Below are 20,724 nucleotides of genomic sequence, written 5' to 3'. Positions count from 1 at the left end.
CTAGCTCCAAGACCATTGCTAGTAAGAAAGTTAATTCAGCAGGAAATCCACATTCACAAAAAAGCACAGTGTGAGATTAGGATGCATTTTTATTTCATAAAATAATATTTTGAATCACTATAAAACCCTGTTTACAGATTTCCTGGCTTTAAATAATGAGTGCAAAGCCACTTTAAAAAATATACAGTCCATCTTGTAGTATTGCACCCTTTCTCCCCCTATATCTTTTGAAGGCATTTAGGATAACTATTGACAAAACAGGCATATTTTTACACAAAAAATGTATACAACAATATTTTACAGTTTGTCACATACTATCATTTCATTTCAAATCATAAGCAGGTTGGTCTAGAGTTCTAAATTAATCAGGCTATCTTTAAATGACTTATTTAATGATAACTCAATCCTTTTGTAGATTTAAAGAGAAATCTGTGAGATTTAATATAATTATCATGTCACAATCAGTGGACATGCCAATTTTACAGAGCAGTACTTAATAATTCTGCAACTCAAAGATCTTTACAAGTTATATTTTCACCATAAGATACAAAGATTGGACTAACTAAATGAGCAAAAAGGTGCTGACATTGAACACAAATCAAGGTAGATGATAAAATTATTTTTCTTGTCTGTTGATGTAAAATCCTGTGTACAAGTCTGGAGTCTGTAATAGATTTACCAAATGCATACACATGACCTATTGATTACCCTTAGATTGCACTTACAGGATTTCCAGGAAAAATAGAATTTTGTAAGTCGAAGGAGGATTTATGGAATATTTTAATGCTAATTTTAGCCAAAAAAAGTTGATACAAATGAAAATTAATTGCTATTATATTAGTCTGGCCAGTACTTCCCATAAAGCAACCTTATCTACTTCAAACACTACAAGTGTGTTAAGAAAACCTTAAATATATTTGGTATAGAAGTGAACTTTGATTAATATCTTGCTCACAAATTCAGAATGTTGAGAACCAGCACAATCCAAAAAGAGAATTTTCAAATAACCAGAATACTTGCATTCAAGCAGATCTCTCAGGAAACTGGATGATCTCAAAAAACATCCAAATTAAAGAGCGTATGCAAAACCAGATGGAAAATTCAGAATTCTACACTTTATAAATTCTGCACTAAGTTGTCAGTTGGTCAAATACACAGTGGTTATTTTAGAACTATTTACTTTATAAGAGGCCTAATTTTGAAAGTGTTTCCAACAAATTTCTTCATTTATAAAGATAGGCACATTTCATATGGAATTACTTTTAATTGTTATCTTTTCCTAGTTTCTCATTGCTTTGGTGGGAGCAGGCTGTTCGGTGTCTGCTCTTCAGATGGAATAAGGTCTAGTACTGCCATTTAACCATGTATATATGTAGTATATTCCCAATAAAGATAAGAGTAAGTTAACCTACTTGAACTCTGGAGAAGTTCTACACTGTTATCTTTATGTGATTGTGTAATTCTATTTTCATGACATGTTTGCTGAACTCTGGGAATTCCCTTTTTTTAAACTAAGTAACCACTACTTCTCTCTTCAGGCCTGCACAGGCGGGCTCCTCCCAGTCTCCACCAAGCTAACATGAGTCACTCTCACTCGTTTCCAACACGTCACTCATTCCAACTCATCGTCTTCAGCCTAGTTAAATTCAGCTGTCACCCATAATCCTTGTTTCTCAGTAGCCCAACCTTAGTTTTTGGTTGATTTTAGGTACATGATTTAATAAAGTCTAACAATTTTGTTACTCCTGTGAGTCTGCTGGTTCATTGATATATTAAGGAAAATTATTATGGTCTGTTAACCACTTTTACAGATGGATCAAAAGATACTTTAACTGGGAATGTTGGTGTGGCTGTTTTTGTGTCTGAATTATAGGTAGCAATAAAAAACAACTTACTATTTATTGGTATAGTCGGCAGAGTTAGTTGCCATCGTTTTAGGCTTACTGTAGGTGGAGCAAATTTGTCTATGTAAAGCTGTAGTTTGTTCAGGTTCCTTTTCAGTTTTGATGAATCTTAAACCAGGTACTGTATTCTAGCAGTAGTCAGATTTACTGCTGGAAACTCATCAAACATTATCTCATATAGAAGTCTTGGTCTATGTTTTCTTCTTATGGGTCTCTGCACACAGAGGGTTGAGAGGAATGACTGGGTTAATTGTTTAGCTAAGAGGGCTGTTAGAAGTTCAACAACGGATAAAGACCTTTTACTTATCAAATCAAAAGGTAAGGGGTTGGTAGGGTTCAGAATTAGGGTGTTAAGGCAAGGCTTGTGGGATAATGGGCATAAGGAAAGATGACTGTTGGGTTGATGGGAGAAGGAGGTCAAACAAGAAGGGAAGGAATTATTTTGACATGATTTACAATCGGGCATACTAGGCTTAATTATTCCCTCTATCTTGTAGGAAAACATCATTCTGGGTTGGGCAGGTTTTGTCATCATTATGAAACAGTTGAACATATACTATTACAGTGGTTGAAGTGGCATACAAGGTTGAAAGAAGTCAAATGCAGGCCTCATTACAATCTTTGGGAGTTGATAGTTTTAATTTAAAAACTTTAAGTTATGGGAGTGACTATAATTTAATTCACAGTATCATCTGTCATTACTTACAATCTATAGGATTTTTGTAATTTAGCTTTAATTTGAAAGAGTAGTAAGGTTACCTTCCTCAGCCCCCAAACTCTCTACACCACACTCCAGTCCAGTTGGTGGCAGTAATGCTTCTTTAAGTTGGATTGCCAACCACCATAAAAAAGTCAGAAGAAGTTAATCCTTGTTTGATAATACTTAAAAACTAAAGCTTTATTGTATAGAATAAGAAAGTGTGGATATCTCTAAACTTTTAGGAATTTGGTTTGATAAAAGACACATGGTCAACGCGTATTAAGGAAATAATAACTAAAAGTAAGAAAGTTCTACATGTTATGAGGTGTTTGATAGGAAAGAAATGAAGGACTGATAGGAAATCCTTAAAAGCAATATATGTAGGATTAATAATAATCAATATTGGGACTACAGAAGTAAGGCATATGGATCAGCATCACACTGCATGCTCAAGAAACTGGATATAATTCAAAGTCAAGCATAATCGGTAGGGCAATAAGGTCTGCACCAGTGGATGCAATTCAGGTGGACTAGGGAGAAACACCTCTGGAACTGAGAACACAACTTGTGTTTACATATTGGGTAGACCAAGAGCATGGAGAAATTCAGAAGTTTCACATGGACTATTGAAGGAAAAGCCGATAAGGTCAAGAATTATTAACAAGGCGTCTGAGGTGCCTCCATGGCTTTGTGAAGTACCAGGGGTGGATCTTAAATTATTTGAAAGGAGACAAAAAAATTAGATGTGATTTTACATCAAGATATAGTTGATTCTTGTGTAAATAATAATAATTATGGATATTTACAAATATATACAATATGCTTCAAAACTGGTAATAATAGATTGAAGATAGGATTTGTAGTGCTTGAATTTAACATTAAAAAGTAGTGGAAAATAAATGATGATTTCTCAGTGGAGGCAGGTGAAATGACTGCTGGACTACTCGCTTTTCAGTGGGTGGAGGAAATGAAACCGATATTTTCTGATTCAGGGACCACAATCACTTCCACTTAGAGACAAGACTAGGCATTATGTGTGAGATAATATAAACCTTACCTAGACTTAAAATGATGGGACTCTGTTTGTGTTTATGTGGATTCCAGCACATGTTGGTAACAAAAGGAATGAGCAAGTGGATAAATCAGCAAAGGAGGAAACTCGATGAGCAGAAGCGGAAATTCAAATCAATTACAGTAAAGGAGAAATGAAAAACATCATTAAAAATTAAATTAAAAATGTGGAGAAAACCATGCGATGAAGAGAGAACTGGAAGACATCTTAATAACATCCAGAAAGAAGTGGGATGGTCGATACAGGCAAGAGCAGGAGGGAGGAGGTGATAATGTCGAGATTGAGGTTTGAGCACATGGTTAAATAGTACATTGTTTTTAATGAAGAAACACAGCCATGGGAGATGTGAGTACTGTAGCCAACAAAAAATGGTTGAGCATGTAACTGAAGTGTCCAAGATATAATCAAAAAAGGGGAGGATTGATTTTAAAGTTAGCTCAGAATAAAATACAATCTAACATTAATAATATTTTGCAGAAAGGATCACAGGATTATTGCGTTAAATATATAGTGCAGTTCCTTAAGCATACAGGTGTTTTTTTTTAATACAGAACTTGACAGAAATACAAATATAGGGTTTAGATATGAAGGGGAAGAAGAATCCTTTTTGAGTGTCAATTTCCAGAGATGGTCTCACATGTTATTGGAATGTAGGGTGTGTGAGTGGGAGAGAAAACAGACCCTTGGAAGCAATTTTGTTACTTTGGATAGTTTGCTGGGGTATGGTGAAGAAGCACAAGAGAAGCATATGCATTTAACTTCCTGAAATTTGTGGGTTGTTTAATACAAATTAAGTCAATAAAGCAACCCTGCACCAGTCAACCTCCTCCTTTGGAGCCCCAGATTCCAACACCTGAATGTTTTGATGGATCCCCAACCTGATGCCACAATTTCCAGTCCTGGTGCATCTTATCCTTAAAGCTCCAGCCATCTCTGCGAGTTACAGACCGAGCCAAGTTTGCCTCTGTCATGCCTCTCTTGACTGGGTGAGCTCTGACCTGGGCCACCGTGAAATGGGACAACAAAACCGCCGTTTGCAATAAATATGAGGAATTCATCGCTGAGATGCGCCAGGTTTTCAACTATCTGTGAAGTGGAAGGAGGGCAGATTGGATATTTTGCTTTCATCAAAGCACATACTTGGCAATGAATTACACCATGGAATTCAGGACCCTCAAATTTCGAAAGCCTCATCACTCTGGTCCTCCAAATTGACAAGCGCCCAGATCATCAGTTCCATTTCCAGAACCATTTCGGACTGCAGGACCCTCTTCATCAATGCCTCCTGAACCCACGTAGTTAGGAGTTTGGATGGGAGACTCTGTGGCTGCTAAAGAAAAGCCAGGATGGTGTATTGCCTCCCATGTGCTACGGTCCAAGATGACTGAGAGCAGCTGCAGAAAATTCTAAAGAGGGCTGGTGAACAGCCAGAGGTTGCAGTGTACATTGACACCAATGACATAAGTAGAAAAGGGGAAGATATTCTGCACAGTGAGCATAGGGAGTTAGGGAAGGGACTCCAAGGTAGTAATCTCTGGATTACTCCCAGTACCATATGCTAGTCAGGAAAGGAATAGGATGATTGTGGATATGAATAAGTGGTTGAGGAAGTAGTGTAGGAGGCACTTCAAAACTGGGAAGATATTGCATTCAGTAGATGCACCCAGAAGAAACCTGTACAAGAGGAAGCTGCACGACATGATAGTGACTTCTGCTGTGCTGCAGAGAACAAGCGGCAGCTGCTAAAGGTGAGAATGAACAAGCAAAAGACATGACCACTGACCATGGCCACCACTCCCAATAGTCGTGTTAATAATGTACCAAAATATGTGGATCCTAGATCGGCCTCCACAGCCACTGGGGTACCCCTTAGGAGAACATCTTACTCGACTCAGATGATCACAAGACGAAGACTAGCAATGAAAGACATTACTGCTCTGCAGTATTACAGTGACGGGAGGTCCCCAGCAAAAGACTGTGAGATTTGTTTATTTTGATAGAGCGAAATTTTCTTTGTTCTAATTTGTAAAATCTTTTTGAACATGCTGATTCAATATTAGTTTTGATACAACTGGAGAATATTTAACCACCATCTCTAAAGGGCAGATAGGAATATCCTTGAGTCACTTGTTTGGCTGAGGCAATGTGACGTTTAGAAAGAGCTTGGGGCCTTTTGGCAGGCTGCAATCATAGTGATCTATTAGGCACTTGACAAAGGTCAATAAAAAGCAAGGTGTAAGCTAGTCGCCATTGTATGAGTGGGCAGTGTTAGAGTGGTCAGGCTTTGATTCAACAGGCTTGGGCGAGCACAGATGGAGGCTATAACTAAGTTTTTTTTTCTCTTTCTGCCTATTAATACATAATTAGTGCTGTGAGAATTGATCCAGGGTTAGCGATATATTCTTTGTGTAAGATGTGAGAATTCTGGGAGACCTCCAGTCTCCCTGATTACTGCTTCTGCATGAAGTGCATCAAGCTGCAGCTCCTTAGAAATCATGTTAGGTAACTAGAACTGCAGTTTAATGACATTCGGTTCATATAGGAAAATGAGATGATAGGTGGGCACCATGGGGAGGTAGTCACCCGTAAATTGTAGGAGGCAGTTACCTGGGTAACAGTCTGGAGAGGGAAAAGGAACAGGAATCCAGTGCCTGTGGCTGTTCCCCTCAAAAATGAATAGTGTGTGTGTGGGGGGGGGGGGGGTGGGGGGGGGGGCTACCGGGAGAAGCCATAGCATCTGGGTCTCTGGCATTGAGGCTCAGAAGAAAAGAGGGGAGAAGAGGAGAATGGAAGTGATAATGATAGATTCCATAGTTAGAGGAACAGATAGGAGATTCTGTGGATGTGAAAGAAATACCCAGATGGTATGTTGCCCCTAAGGTGCCAGGGTCAGAGATGTCACAGATTGGGTCCACAGCATTCTAGAGGAGAGAGAGCAGCCGGAAGTTGTGGCACATATAGGTACCAACATCACATGCAGGAAAAAGGAGGAGGTTTTGAAGAGAGAATATAGGGAGTTAGGTAGAAGACTGAAATGCAGGACCTCTAGGGTTGTGACCTCTGGGGTGGTAACCTCCAGGGTAATGACCTCTGGATTGCTGCCATGCCATGTGCCAGTGAGGGTAAGAACAGGATAATTTGCAGATGAAGGCAAGGCTGAACAATCAGTGCAGGGGAAGGGTTTCCTATTTCGGGATCACTGGAATGGCTTTTGGGGAACGTTATGACCGGTACCATAAAGGATGTATTACACTTTAAACTGAGGGGTAGGGAAGGTTTGTTAGAACTGCTGGGGAGAGTTTAAACTAGTTTGGCCGGGGGATGGAAACTGGCGTGACAGACCTACGATGGGACAGTTGGTATAAAAATAGATGCAGTGTACAGTCAGATTGTGAGGAAGAGGCAGATAATAGGGTAAAATTGCAATCAGTGGCAAAAATTCATAAAGGGTGATGAATGAAGGACTGAAGGCATTATATTTATTCAGCAATAGAGCGTGGAATAGGCCCCTCTATCTCTTAGAGCTGCGATGCCCAACAACCCTGATTTTACACTAACCTAATAATGGGACAATTTATAATCACACACTGCTCTACTGGTATGTCTTTGCACTGTTGGAGGAAACTGAAGTACCTGGGGAAAACCCACACATTCCCCGGAGAGGACGGACAGACTCCTTACAGGTGACTCTGGAATCGAGCTCCAACGCCCCAAGCTGTAGCAGAGCCATGCTAACCGCTCTGCTATCATGGCCTCATCTTTGAATGCATGCCGTGTATGGAATAAGGGAGATGATCTCACAGTGCAGGTGCGACGTTGTGGGCATCAGCGTCCTGGCTGAAAGAAGATCATAGTTGGGAGTTCAACATCCGAGGATATACACTGCAATGGAAGGACAGGCAGCAAGCAGAGGGCATGGGGTGGCTCTGTTGGTAAGAAATGAAATCAAAGAAAGAGGTGACATAGGATCAGAAGTTGTAGAATACTTGTGGGGGTAGAATTAAGAAACTGCAAGGGTGAAAAGACCCTGATGGGAGTTATATACAGGCCTCCCAGCAATGGCCAGGATGTCGGATATAAATTACAATGTGAGGTAGAAAAGGCATATAAAAGTGTTATGATAGTCATGAGGATTTCAATATGCAGGTAGACTGGGAAAATTTGTTTGGTGCTGGATCCCAAAAGAAGGAATTTGTAGAATGCCTACAAGATGGCTTTTCAGTACAGCTTGTGGTTGAGCCGACTAGAAAAAAGGCAATTCTGGTGTTGTGTAATGAATTAGATTTGATTAGGGAGCTTAAGGTAAAGGTACCCTTAGGAAGCAGTGATCATAATATGACAGATTTCACCCTGCAGTTTGAGAGGGAGAAGCTAAAGTCCGATGTTCCAGCATTACAGTGAAAAAAAGGAAATGAAAGCTTAGACTATTTTCTAAATGGGCAGAAAATAAAAAAAAACCCAGAGGTGCAAACGAACTTGGGAGTTTTTGTGCAGGAATCCATAAAGGTTAACTTGTCAGTTTGGTCGGACCTGATTGGGGTCCATGAAAGGTCTTGGCCAGAGATGTCAATTGTTTATTCCTCTCCATAGATACTTACTGAATTGCTGAGTTTCTCCAGCTTTTTTTGTGGGTGTTACTCTGGAGTTTCAACATCTGTAGAATCTTTTGTGTTTATTCAAAAAGGCAGCTTTGCATTTTGCACAATGACTGATGAAATCATTGCAGTGAATTTACAAATTGGTAATGGTAAGCACCTAATTATTATTTTCGGCAAAAGGGAAGGTGTAGTTACAATAGGCTGCTCTGTTATCACTGACTGCTGTTTGATTTACATACTGAATAAACCCTGAAGCAGGGAACAGCTGCAGCTGGAATGTGTTACCATTCCTCCACAATATGCACCACAGCATATGCTCAACTCGTACAAGGTTCAGTGCCTACAATGATTGAGCGGGAGTAATGCGGGAGTAGATAAAATCATATCCTCAAACCGTAAATTCTTCCAAACTGTGCAACCATATTTCTGTCTGTGGGGCATGTCGTATGACAACCTTTGGTCAAAAAATGGTGAATATTGCTTTAGAATAGTTCCTGGATACTGGTACCTAGGCACAAAGTCTCAACTTTATCTGTTATTTCGTAACTGACTGGTGACATTTGTTCTTTGGGTGTAGCAAAGTGGAATTTCTTTGGGCGTAAAGGGCCTGAAAATTATTGGAACCAATTCAATTCTCTGTGGCAGGCTCAGCACTCTCATAATGTGAGCTAAACAACTGTTATTACCTCAGCTGAGCAGATCGTCTGACTCATTAATGGAATCTGGAATCATAGTCCTACAATGAACGCTCTAATTCTGCTTTCTCTGATTTGAGTAGTGTTATAAATCAGGAGTCTAGTTAATGAATCAGAACTAGGGCATTCCCCCTATCAAATCTGCTATGCCATTCCATCATGGCTAAGGTATTTTCCGTCTCAACCCCATTCTCCTGCCTTTTCCCTGTAACCTATGATGCCCTTCCTTCTCAAGAACCTGATGGGTTGGCTCTGTATGAGCAAACAGCACAATGCTCCGTTTTTAAATTGAGCAGTTTTAGCTAGTTAAACAGCAGTTTAACTTGTTTAAACCAATTTAGCACAGACAGCTCCATCATTGGCAAAAATTTCCCCGTCATAAAGGACACTGAGTGCCTGCAAGAAAATGTATCTCAAGGCAGTACGTATATGGCAATGCCTCAGGAAGGCAGCAGCCATCATTAAGACCCCTCATCACCCAGGATAGGCTCTCTTCTCTTTACCACCACCAAGGAGGAGATACAAGACCCTGAAGACACACACACTCAACATTTCAGGAGCAGCTTCTCCACCTCCACTATCAGATTGCTGAATAGACAATGAACCCATGAACCTCACTATTTACTAACCTCACTATTTTTGTTTGCACTACTTAGTTATTTATTGAGATACAGTGCGGAATAGGCCCTCCCCGCCCTTCGAGCCACGCCGCCCAGTAATCCCCCAATTTAATCCTACCCTAATCACGAGACAATTTGCAATGGCCAACCTGTACATCTTTGGACTATGGGAGGGAACTGGAGCACCCGGAGGAAACCCGCGTGTTCACGGGGAGAATGTACAAACTCCTTACGGACAATGGCGGGAAGCCAGATCACTGGTACTGTAAAGTGTTGTGCTATCGTGCTGCCCCATCAATTTAATTTTATATTTTATTGTTATTTACAGTTTTAAAAAAAATTGCATTGCAATTTACTGCTGCTGCAGAACTACAAATGCCAGTGATATTAAACCTGATTTTGATTCCAGTGACATTTATGAAGAAGAAGAAGTAAGTGGAGTCATCGGAACGCCATTGTGACGGCGTTTTTTTTCAGCAGGCTTTCTTACTTTTACGAGGCCGAGTTGCTAGCTCGACGCTCAACCCAGCACGGATGGAAAGCGTGCAAGGGGGCCGGCTGGATTCGAACTCGCGAGCCTGCACTCCAAAGTCTGGCACTGATGACACCAGCTGGCAAGTGACATATATGTTCTTTGACAATTAGTTTGACTTTGATCTTCACAAGTTAATGCCTCAAGAATGAGGCATCCATCATGAAGGAAACTCATGGTTCAGAACATACCCTCTTCTCAGTACTGCCAATGATAAGGTACAAGATCCTGAAAATACACACTCAACATGTAAGAACAGCTTCTGCACCTCCGCCATCAGATTTCTGAATGGTCCGCGCACACTATCTCACTACTTTGCTCTGTTTTTGCACTATTTATTTTTTTATATTTCTCATTGTAATTTACAGTAATATTTATGTATTGCACTGTACTGCTGCTGCAAAACAACACATTTCACGGAATATGTCAGTGATAATAAACCTGATTCTGATTCAGTAGCACACCTGCACGCATTTGAAAGCCCTTAAGTTTTGAACTCTTTGCCATTCCGTATCTATGCTCAATTGAATTGGCTAAATTAAGGAGTTTTTACCATGGATTTCTCAATGAGCAATAGTTAGTACATCTGCCAGTGCAGAGCTGACTGAAAATGAGTTCATTTACTTTAGGGTTGTTTGAATATCAGTTGAACATTGTCTGCTATGAAATACAATGAATGATCAAGAGAAGACTCTTTTCCTTAAATTCTTGAATAGCAGATCTCATTCTAAATGATTCATTTACAATTTTGCCAAAACCCTTGTCTTTACCTTTCTAATTGTCATGACTTAAGGAAAAGAAAGTCAGAGGTAATGCTGTTGAAACTTAAAAATCTACTAACAATGTAGGTTACCACATCACTTTGGTCTAGTGATACAACTGGACATCTAATGTTCCATTTAGATTGTAGTCCTTAAACTGATTTAACTTTCCGGATAAGTAACTGAACGGGTCCTTCAGGGACAGACTTGATGATGTTCCAAGCATCGTAGTGCATGAGGCCGTGCAAGAATTTGTCATTGATTGCGAGCAATTCATCACCAACGTCGATCTTTCCACTCTGCTCAGAAATCCCCCCTGTGGGTATTAACAGGTAAAACATGAATAATACTTGCCAGTTAGAGATCCGATTGGCTGAATGTCCAACTGCTTCACTGAATAAAATTTTCAGGGGGTTTGTTCTTTCAGTTTGAGAGGCAGGAAGGGCAGAATGGGGACATAGAATCTTTGATATAATGATGTTACAGGAAGCAGTACAGTAATACTTATGTAAATGGACACTACAGCTTTGACAGTCCAGTGTGCTGGAGAGTTTAGTGCTGTCAAATCAGCAGATTAGCCAGATTATAAGAAGTGACTCCTGTTAATATTCCAGCACACTTTTAATTCCTTATTTTGTAGATTGTTACACAGTAGAATAATGGACTTTTCACTGAAACTGGTGTCTTTAAAAGGAGTGCAGGAAGAAAAAGGCACCAGTAAGCTTTAAAGCAACGGGAATAGCATCAGTGCGTGAGCTTGAAGGGAGTGCATGGTCTGCGGCTCCAGTGTGTACAAGGACAGTGTGGGAAACGGGGTCCCAGTGTGTGCAAGGACAGTGTGGGAAACGGGGTCCCAGTGTGTGCAAGGACAGTGTGGGAAACGGGGCCCCAGTGTGTACAAGGACAGTGTGGGAAACGGGGTCCCAGTGTGTACAAGGACAGTGTGGGAAACGGGGGTCCCAGTGTGTACAAGGACAGTGTGGGAAATGGGGTCCCAGTGTGTACAAGGACAGTGTGGGAAACGGGGGTCCCAGTGTGTACAAGGACAGTGTGGGAAACGGGGGTCCCAGTGTGTCCAAGGACAGTGTGGGAAACGGGGGTCCCAGTGAGTTCACAGGACAGTGAGGGAACTGGGCCCCAGTGAGTTCACAGGACAGTGTGGGAAATGGGGGGGTCCCAGTGTGTACAAGGACAGTGTGGGAAACGGGGGGTCCCAGTGTGTACAAGGACAGTGTGGGAAATGGGGTCCCAGTGTGTACAAGGACAGTGTGGGAAACGGGGGTCCCAGTGTGTACAAGGACAGTGTGGGAAACGGGGGGTCCCAGTGTGTACAAGGACAGTGTGGGAAACGGGGTCCCAGTGTGTACAAGGACAGTGTGGGAAACGGGGTCCCAGTGTGTACAAGGACAGTGTGGGAAACGGGGGTCCCAGTGTGTACAAGGACAGTGTGGGAAACGGGGGGTCCCAGTGTGTACAAGGACAGTGTGGGAAACGGGGTCCCAGTGTGTACAAGGACAGTGTGGGAAACGGGGGGTCCCAGTGTGTACAAGGACAGTGTGGGAAATGGGGACCCAGTGAGTTCACAGGACAGTGAGGGAACTGGGCCCCAGTGAGTTCACAGGCCAGTGTGGGAAATGGGGTCCCAGTGTGTACAAGGACAGTGTGGGAAACGGGGGTCCCAGTGTGTACGAGGACAGTGTGGGAAATGGGGACCCAGTGAGTTCACAGGACAGTGTGGGAAATGGGGTCCCAGTGTGTACAAGGACAGTGTGGGAAACGGGGTCCCAGTGTGTACAAGGACAGTGTGGGAAAAGGGGTCCCAGTGTGTACAAAGACAGTGTGGGAAACGGGGGTCCCAGTGTGTACAAGGACAGTGTGGGAAACGGGGGTCCCAGTGTGTACAAGGACAATGTGGGAAACGGGGGTCCCAGTGTGTACAAGGACAGTGTGGGAAACGGGGTCCCAGTGTGTACAAGGACAGTGTGGGAAACGGGGTCCCAGTGTGTACAAGGACAGTGTGGGAAACGGGGGGTCCCAGTGTGTACAAGGACAGTGTGGGAAACGGGGCCCCAGTGTGTACAAGGACAGTGTGGGAAACGGGGGTCCCAGTGTGTACAAGGACAGTGTGGGAAACGGGGGTCCCAGTGTGTACAAGGACAGTGTGGGAAATGGGGTCCCAGTGTGTACAAGGACAGTGTGGGAAACGGGGTCCCAGTGTGTACAAGGACAGTGTGGGAAACGGGGGGTCCCAGTGTGTACAAGGACAGTGTGGGAAACGGGGTCCCAGTGAGTTCACAGGACAGTGAGGGAACTGGGCCCCAGTGAGTTCACAGGACAGTGTGGGAAATGGGGGTCCCAGTGTGTACAAGGACAGTGTGGGAAACGGGGGTCCCAGTGTGTACAAGGACAGTGTGGGAAACGGGGGTCCCAGTGTGTACAAGGACAGTGTGGGAAACGGGGTCCCAGTGTGTACAAGGACAGTGTGGGAAACGGGGTCCCAGTGTGTACAAGGACAGTGTGGGAAACGGGGTCCCAGTGTGTACAAGGACAGTGTGGGAAACGGGGTCCCAGTGTGTACAAGGACAGTGTGGGAAACGGGGTCCCAGTGTGTACAAGGACAGTGTGGGAAACGGGGGGTCCCAGTGTGTACAAGGACAGTGTGGGAAACGGGGTCCCAGTGTGTACAAGGACAGTGTGGGAAACGGGGGTCCCAGTGTGTACAAGGACAGTGTGGGAAATGGGGACCCAGTGAGTTCACAGGACAGTGAGGGAACTGGGCCCCAGTGAGTTCACAGGCCAGTGTGGGAAATGGGGTCCCAGTGTGTACAAGGACAGTGTGGGAAATGGGGTCCCAGTGTGTACAAGGACAGTGTGGGAAATGGGGACCCAGTGAGTTCACAGGACAGTGTGGGAAATGGGGTCCCAGTGTGTACAAGGACAGTGTGGGAAACGGGGTCCCAGTGTGTACAAGGACAGTGTGGGAAAAGGGGTCCCAGTGTGTACAAAGACAGTGTGGGAAACGGGGGGTCCCAGTGTGTACAAGGACAGTGTGGGAAACGGGGTCCCAGTGTGTACAAGGACAGTGTGGGAAACGGGGTCCCAGTGTGTACAAGGACAGTGTGGTGTACAAGGACAGTGTGGGAAACGGGGTCCCAGTGTGTACAAGGGACAGTGTGGGAAACGGGGTCCCAGTGTGTACAAGGACAGTGTGGGAAACGGGGTCCCAGTGTGTACAAGGACAGTGTGGGAAACGGGGTCCCAGTGTGTACAAGGACAGTGTGGGAAACGGGGTCCCAGTGTGTACAAGGACAGTGTGGGAAACGGGGTCCCAGTGTGTACAAGGGACAGTGTGGGAAACTGGGTCCCAGTGTGTACAAGGACAGTGTGGGAAACGGGGTCCCAGTGTGTACAAGGACAGTGTGGAAACGGGGTCCCAGTGTGTACAAGGACAGTGTGGGAAACGGGGTCCCAGTGTGTACAAGGACAGTGTGGGAAACGTGGTCCCAGTGTGTACAAGGACAGTGTGGGAAACGGGTCCCAGTGAATTCACAGGACAGTGTGGGAAATGGGGTCCCAGTGTGTACAAGGACAGTGTGGGAAACGGGTCCCAGTGTGTACAAGGACAGTGTGGGAAACGGGGTCCCAGTGTGTACAAGGACAGTGTGGGAAACGGGGTCCCAGTGTGTACAAGGACAGTGTGGGAAACGGGGTCCCAGTGAATTCACAGGACAGTGTGGGAAATGGGGTCCCAGTGTGTACAAGGACAGTGTGGGAAACGGGTCCCAGTGTGTACAAGGACAGTGTGGGAAACGGGGTCCCAGTGTGTACAAGGACAGTGTGGGAAACGGGGTCCCAGTGAGTTCACAGGACAGTGAGGGAACTGGGCCCCAGTGAGTTCACAGGACAGTGTGGGAAATGGGGTCCCAGTGTGTACAAGGACAGTGTGGGAAACGGGGTCCCAGTGTGTACAAGGGACAGTGTGGGAAACGGGTCCCAGTGTGTACAAGGACAGTGTGGGAAACGGGGTCCCAGTGTGTACAAGGACAGTGTGGGAAACGGGGTCCCAGTGTGTACAAGGACAGTGTGGGAAACGGGGTCCCGTGTGTACAAGGACAGTGTGGGAAACGGGGGTCCCAGTGTGTACAAGGACAGTGTGGGAAACGGGGTCCCAGTGTGTACAAGGACAGTGTGGGAAACGGGGTCCCAGTGTGTACAAGGACAGTGTGGGAAACGGGGTCCCAGTGTGTACAAGGACAGTGTGGGAAACGGGGTCCCAGTGTGTACAAGGACAGTGTGGGAAATGGGGACCCAGTGAGTTCACAGGACAGTGAGGGAACTGGGCCCCAGTGAGTTCACAGGCCAGTGTGGGAAATGGGGTCCCAGTGTGTACAAGGACAGTGTGGGAAACGGGGTCCCAGTGTGTACAAGGACAGTGTGGGAAATGGGGTCCCAGTGTGTACAAGGACAGTGTGGGAAACGGGGTCCCAGTGTGTACAAGGACAGTGTGGGAAATGTGGTCCCAGTGTGTACAAGGACAGGTGGGAAACGGGGTCCCAGTGAGTTCACAGGACAGTGAGGGAACTGGGCCCCAGTGAGTTCACAGGACAGTGTGGGAAATGGGGTCCCAGTGTGTACAAGGACAGTGTGGGAACCGGGGTCCCCAGTGTGTACAAGGACAGGTGTGGGAAACGGGGTCCCAGTGTGTACAAGGACAGTGTGGGAAACGGGGTCCCAGTGTGTACAAGGACAGTGTGGGAAACGGGGTCCCAGTGTGTACAAGGACAGTGTGGGAAACGGGGTCCCAGTGTGTACAAGGACAGTGTGGGAAACGGGGTCCCAGTGTGTACAAGGACAGTGTGGGAAACGGGGTCCCAGTGTGTACAAGGACAGTGTGGGAAATGGGGACCCAGTGTGTACAAGGACAGTGTGGGAAAACGGGGTCCCAGTGTGTACAAGGACAGTGTGGGAAATGGGGACCCAGTGAGTTCACAGGACAGTGAGGGAACTGGGCCCAGTGAGTTCACAGCCAGTGTGGGAAATGGGGTCCCAGTGTGTACAAGGACAGTGTGGGAAATGGGGTCCCAGTGTGTACAAGGACAGTGTGGGAAATGGGGACCCAGTGAGTTCACAGGACAGTGTGGGAAATGGGGTCCCAGTGTGTACAAGGACAGTGTGGGAAACGGGGTCCCAGTGTGTACAAGGACAGTGTGGGAAAAGGGGTCCCAGTGTGTACAAAGACAGTGTGGGAAACGGGGTCCCAGTGTGTACAAGGACAGTGTGGGAAACGGGGTCCCAGTGTGTACAAGGACAGTGTGGGAAACGGGGTCCCAGTGTGTACAAGGACAGTGTGGAAACGGGGTCCCAGTGTGTACAAGGACAGTGTGGGAAACGGGGTCCCAGTGTGTACAAGGACAGTGTGGGAAACGGGGTCCCAGTGTGTACAAGGACAGTGTGGGAAACGGGGTCCCAGTGTGTACAAGGACAGTGTGGGAAACGGGGTCCCAGTGTGTACAAGGACAGTGTGGGAAACGGGGTCCCAGTGTGTACAAGGACAGTGTGGGAAACGGGGTCCCAGTGTGTACAGGACAGTGTGGGAAACTGGGTCCCAGTGTGTACAAGGACAGTGTGGGAAACGGGGTCCCAGTGTGTACAAGGACAGTGTGGGAAACGGGGTCCCAGTGTGTACAAGGACAGTGTGGGAAACGGGGTCCCAGTGTGTACAAGGACAGTGTGGGAAACGTGGTCCCAGTGTGTACAAGGACAGTGTGGGAAACGGGGTCCCAGTGAATTCACAGGACAGTGTGGGAAATGGGGTCCCAGTGTGTACAAGGACAGTGTGGGAAACGGTCCCAGTGTGTACAAGGACAGTGTGGGAAACGGGGTCCCAGTGTGTACAAGGACAGTGTGGGAAACGGGGTCCCAGTGTGTACAAGGACAGTGTGGGAAACGGGGTCCCAGTGAATTCACAGGACAGTGTGGGAAATGGGGTCCCAGTGTGTACAAGGACAGTGTGGGAAACGGGTCCCAGTGTGGTACAAGGACAGTGTGGGAAACGGGGTCCCAGTGTGTACAAGGACAGTGTGGGAAACGGGGTCCCAGTGAGTTCACAGGACAGTGAGGGAACTGGGCCCCAGTGAGTTCACAGGACAGTGTGGGAAATGGGGTCCCAGTGTGTACAAGGACAGTGTGGGAAACGGGGTCCCAGTGTGTACAAGGACAGTGTGGGAAACGGGGTCCCAGTGTGTACAAGGACAGTGTGGGAACGGGGTCCCAGTGTGTACAAGGACAGTGTGGGAAACGGGGTCCCAGTGTGTACAAGGACAGTGTGGGAAACGGGGTCCCAGTGTGTACAAGGACAGTGTGGGAAACGGGGTCCCAGTGTGTACAAGGACAGTGTGGGAAACGGGGTCCCAGTGTGTACAGGACAGTGTGGGAAACGGGGTCCCAGTGTGTACAAGGACAGTGTGGGAAACGGGGTCCCAGTGTGTACAAGGACAGTGTGGGAAACGGGGTCCCAGTGTGTACAAGGACAGTGTGGGAAATGGGGACCCAGTGAGTTCACAGGACAGTGAGGGAACTGGGCCCCAGTGAGTTCACAGGCCAGTGTGGGAAATGGGGTCCCAGTGTGTACAAGGACAGTGTGGGAAATGGGGTCCCAGTGTGTACAAGGACAGTGTGGGAAATGGGGACCCAGTGAGTTCACAGGACAGTGTGGGAAATGGGGTCCCAGTGTGTACAAGGACAGTGTGGGAAACGGGGTCCCAGTGTGTACAAGGACAGTGTGGGAAAAGGGGTCCCAGTGTGTACAAAGACAGTGTGGGAAACGGGGGTCCCAGTGTGTACAAGGACAGTGTGGGAAACGGGGTCCCAGTGTGTACAAGGACAGTGTGGGAAACGGGGTCCCAGTGTGTACAAGGACAGTGTGGGAAACGGGGTCCCAGTGTGTACAAGGACAGTGTGGGAAACGGGGTCCCAGTGTGTACAAGGACAGTGTGGGGAACGGGGTCCCAGTGTGTACAAGGACAGTGTGGGAAACGGGGTCCCAGTGTGTACAAGGACAGTGTGGGAAACGGGGTCCCAGTGTGTACAAGGACAGTGTGGGAAACGGGGGTCCCAGTGTGTACAAGGACAGTGTGGGAAACGGGGTCCCAGTGTGTACAAGGACAGTGTGGGAAACTGGGTCCCAGTGTGTACAAGGACAGTGTGGGAAACGGGGTCCCAGTGTGTACAAGGACAGTGTGGGAAACGGGGTCCCAGTGTGTACAAGGACAGTGTGGGAAACGGGGTCCCAGTGTGTACAAGGACAGTGTGGGAAACGTGGTCCCAGTGTGTACAAGGACAGTGTGGGAAACGGGGTCCCAGTGAATTCACAGGACAGTGTGGGAAATGGGGTCCCAGTGTGTACAAGGACAGTGTGGGAAACGGGTCCCAGTGTGTACAAGGACAGTGTGGGAAACGGGGTCCCAGTGTGTACAAGGACAGTGTGGGAAATGGGGTCCCAGTGTGTACAAGGACAGTGTGGGAAACGGGGTCCCAGTGAATTCACAGGACAGTGTGGGAAATGGGGTCCCAGTGTGTACAAGGACAGTGTGGGAAACGGGTCCCAGTGTGTACAAGGACAGTGTGGGAAACGGGGTCCCAGTGTGTACAAGGACAGTGTGGGAAATGGGGTCCCAGTGTGTACAAGGACAGTGTGGGAAATGGGGTCCCAGTGTGTACAAGGACAGTGTGGGAAATGGGGTCCCAGTGTGTACAAGGACAGTGTGGGAAACGGGTCCCAGTGTGTACAAGGACAGTGTGGGAAACGGGGTCCCAGTGTGTACAAGGACAGTGTGGGAAACGGGGTCCCAGTGTGTACAAGGACAGTGTGGGAAAAGGGGTCCCAGTGTGTACAAGGACAGTGTGGGAAACGGGTCCCAGTGTGTACAAGGACAGTGTGGGAAACGGGGTCCCAGTGTGTACAAGGACAGTGTGGGAAACGGGGTCCCAGTGTGTACAAGGACAGTGTGGGAAACGGGGTCCCAGTGTGTACAAGGACAGTGTGGGAAACGGGGTCCCAGTGAATTCACAGGACAGTGTGGGAAATGGGGTCCCAGTGTGTACAAGGACAGTGTGGGAAACGGGGTCCCAGTGTGTACAAGGACAGTGTGGGAAACGGGGTCCCAGTGTGTACAAGGACAGTGTGGGAAACGGGGTCCCAGTGAATTCACAGGACAGTGTGGGAAACGGGGTCCCAGTGTGTACAAGGACAGTGTGGGAAACGGGGTCCCAGTGAATTCACAGGACAGTGTGGGAAACGGGGTCCCAGTGTGTACAAGGACAGTGTGGGAAACGGGTCCCAGTGTGTACAAGGACAGTGTGGGAAACGGGGGTCCCAGTGTGTACAAGGACAGTGTGGGAAACGGGGGTCCCAGTGTGTACAAGGACAGTGTGGGAAACAGGGTCCCAGTGTGTACAAGGACAGTGTGGGGAAACGGGGTCCCAGTGTGTACAAGGACAGTGTGGGAAACGGGGTCCCAGTGTGTACAAGGACAGTGTGGGAAACGGGGTCCCAGTGTGTACAAGGACAGTGTGGGAAACGGGGTCCCAGTGTGTACAAGGACAGTGTGGGAAATGGGGACCCAGTGAGTTCACAGGACAGTGAGGGAACTGGGCCCCAGTGAGTTCACAGGCCAGTGTGGGAAATGGGGTCCCAGTGTGTACAAGGACAGTGTGGGAAATGGGGTCCCAGTGTGTACAAGGACAGTGTGGGAAACGGGGTCCCAGTGTGTACAAGGACAGTGTGGGAAACGGGGTCCCAGTGTGTACAAGGACAGTGTGGGAAACTGGGTCCCAGTGTGTACAAGGACAGTGTGGGAAACGGGGTCCCAGTGTGTACAAGGACAGTGTGGGAAACGGGGTCCCAGTGTGTACAAGGACAGTGTGGGAAACGGGGGTCCCAGTGTGTACAAGGACAGTGTGGGAAACGTGGTCCCAGTGTGTACAAGGACAGTGTGGGAAACGGGGTCCCAGTGAATTCACAGGACAGTGTGGGAAATGGGGTCCCAGTGTGTACAAGGACAGTGTGGGAAACGGGTCCCAGTGTGTACAAGGACAGTGTGGGAAACGGGGTCCCAGTGTGTACAAGGACAGTGTGGGAAACGGGGTCCCAGTGTGTACAAGGACAGTGTGGGAAACGGGGTCCCAGTGAATTCACAGGACAGTGTGGGAAATGGGGTCCCAGTGTGTACAAGGACAGTGTGGGAAACGGGTCCCAGTGTGTACAAGGACAGTGTGGGAAACGGGGTCCCAGTGTGTACAAGGACAGTGTGGGAAATGGGGTCCCAGTGTGTACAAGGACAGTGTGGGAAATGGGGTCCCAGTGTGTACAAGGACAGTGTGGGAAATGGGGTCCCAGTGTGTACAAGGACAGTGTGGGAAACGGGTCCCAGTGTGTACAAGGACAGTGTGGGAAACGGGGTCCCAGTGTGTACAAGGACAGTGTGGGAAACGGGGGTCCCAGTGTGTACAAGGACAGTGTGGGAAAAGGGGTCCCAGTGTGTACAAGGACAGTGTGGGAAACGGGTCCCAGTGTGTACAAGGACAGTGTGGGAAACGGGGTCCCAGTGTGTACAAGGACAGTGTGGGAAACGGGGTCCCAGTGTGTACAAGGACAGTGTGGGAAACGGGGTCCCAGTGTGTACAAGGACAGTGTGGGAAACGGGGTCCCAGTGAATTCACAGGACAGTGTGGGAAATGGGGTCCCAGTGTGTACAAGGACAGTGTGGGAAACGGGGTCCCAGTGTGTACAAGGACAGTGTGGGAAACGGGGTCCCAGTGTGTACAAGGACAGTGTGGGAAAC

At 47.3% G+C, this 20,724-nt stretch overlaps 1 protein-coding gene across 2 annotated transcripts in view; it reads right to left on the bottom strand.

The window, feature by feature from the left end:
• Positions 1 to 71: 71 nt before the first annotated feature.
• pdzd2 (PDZ domain containing 2) overlaps positions 72 to 20,724 on the bottom strand; it is a 457,654-nt gene continuing 437,001 nt past the window's right edge. For both annotated transcript variants that reach the window (XM_073064257.1, XM_073064259.1), the window contains one exon: positions 72 to 11,198. In XM_073064257.1, coding sequence (XP_072920358.1) covers positions 11,035 to 11,198 — 164 coding nt within the window. In that variant the 3' untranslated portion in view covers positions 72 to 11,034. The remainder of the gene's footprint in view (positions 11,199 to 20,724) is intronic.

Source organism: Hemitrygon akajei, chromosome 13, assembly GCF_048418815.1.
Source record: "Hemitrygon akajei chromosome 13, sHemAka1.3, whole genome shotgun sequence".
NCBI lineage: Eukaryota > Metazoa > Chordata > Chondrichthyes > Myliobatiformes > Dasyatidae > Hemitrygon > Hemitrygon akajei.
The sequence above is the reverse complement of the archived record's forward strand: the minus strand, read 5'-3'. Positions and strand labels throughout refer to the sequence as shown.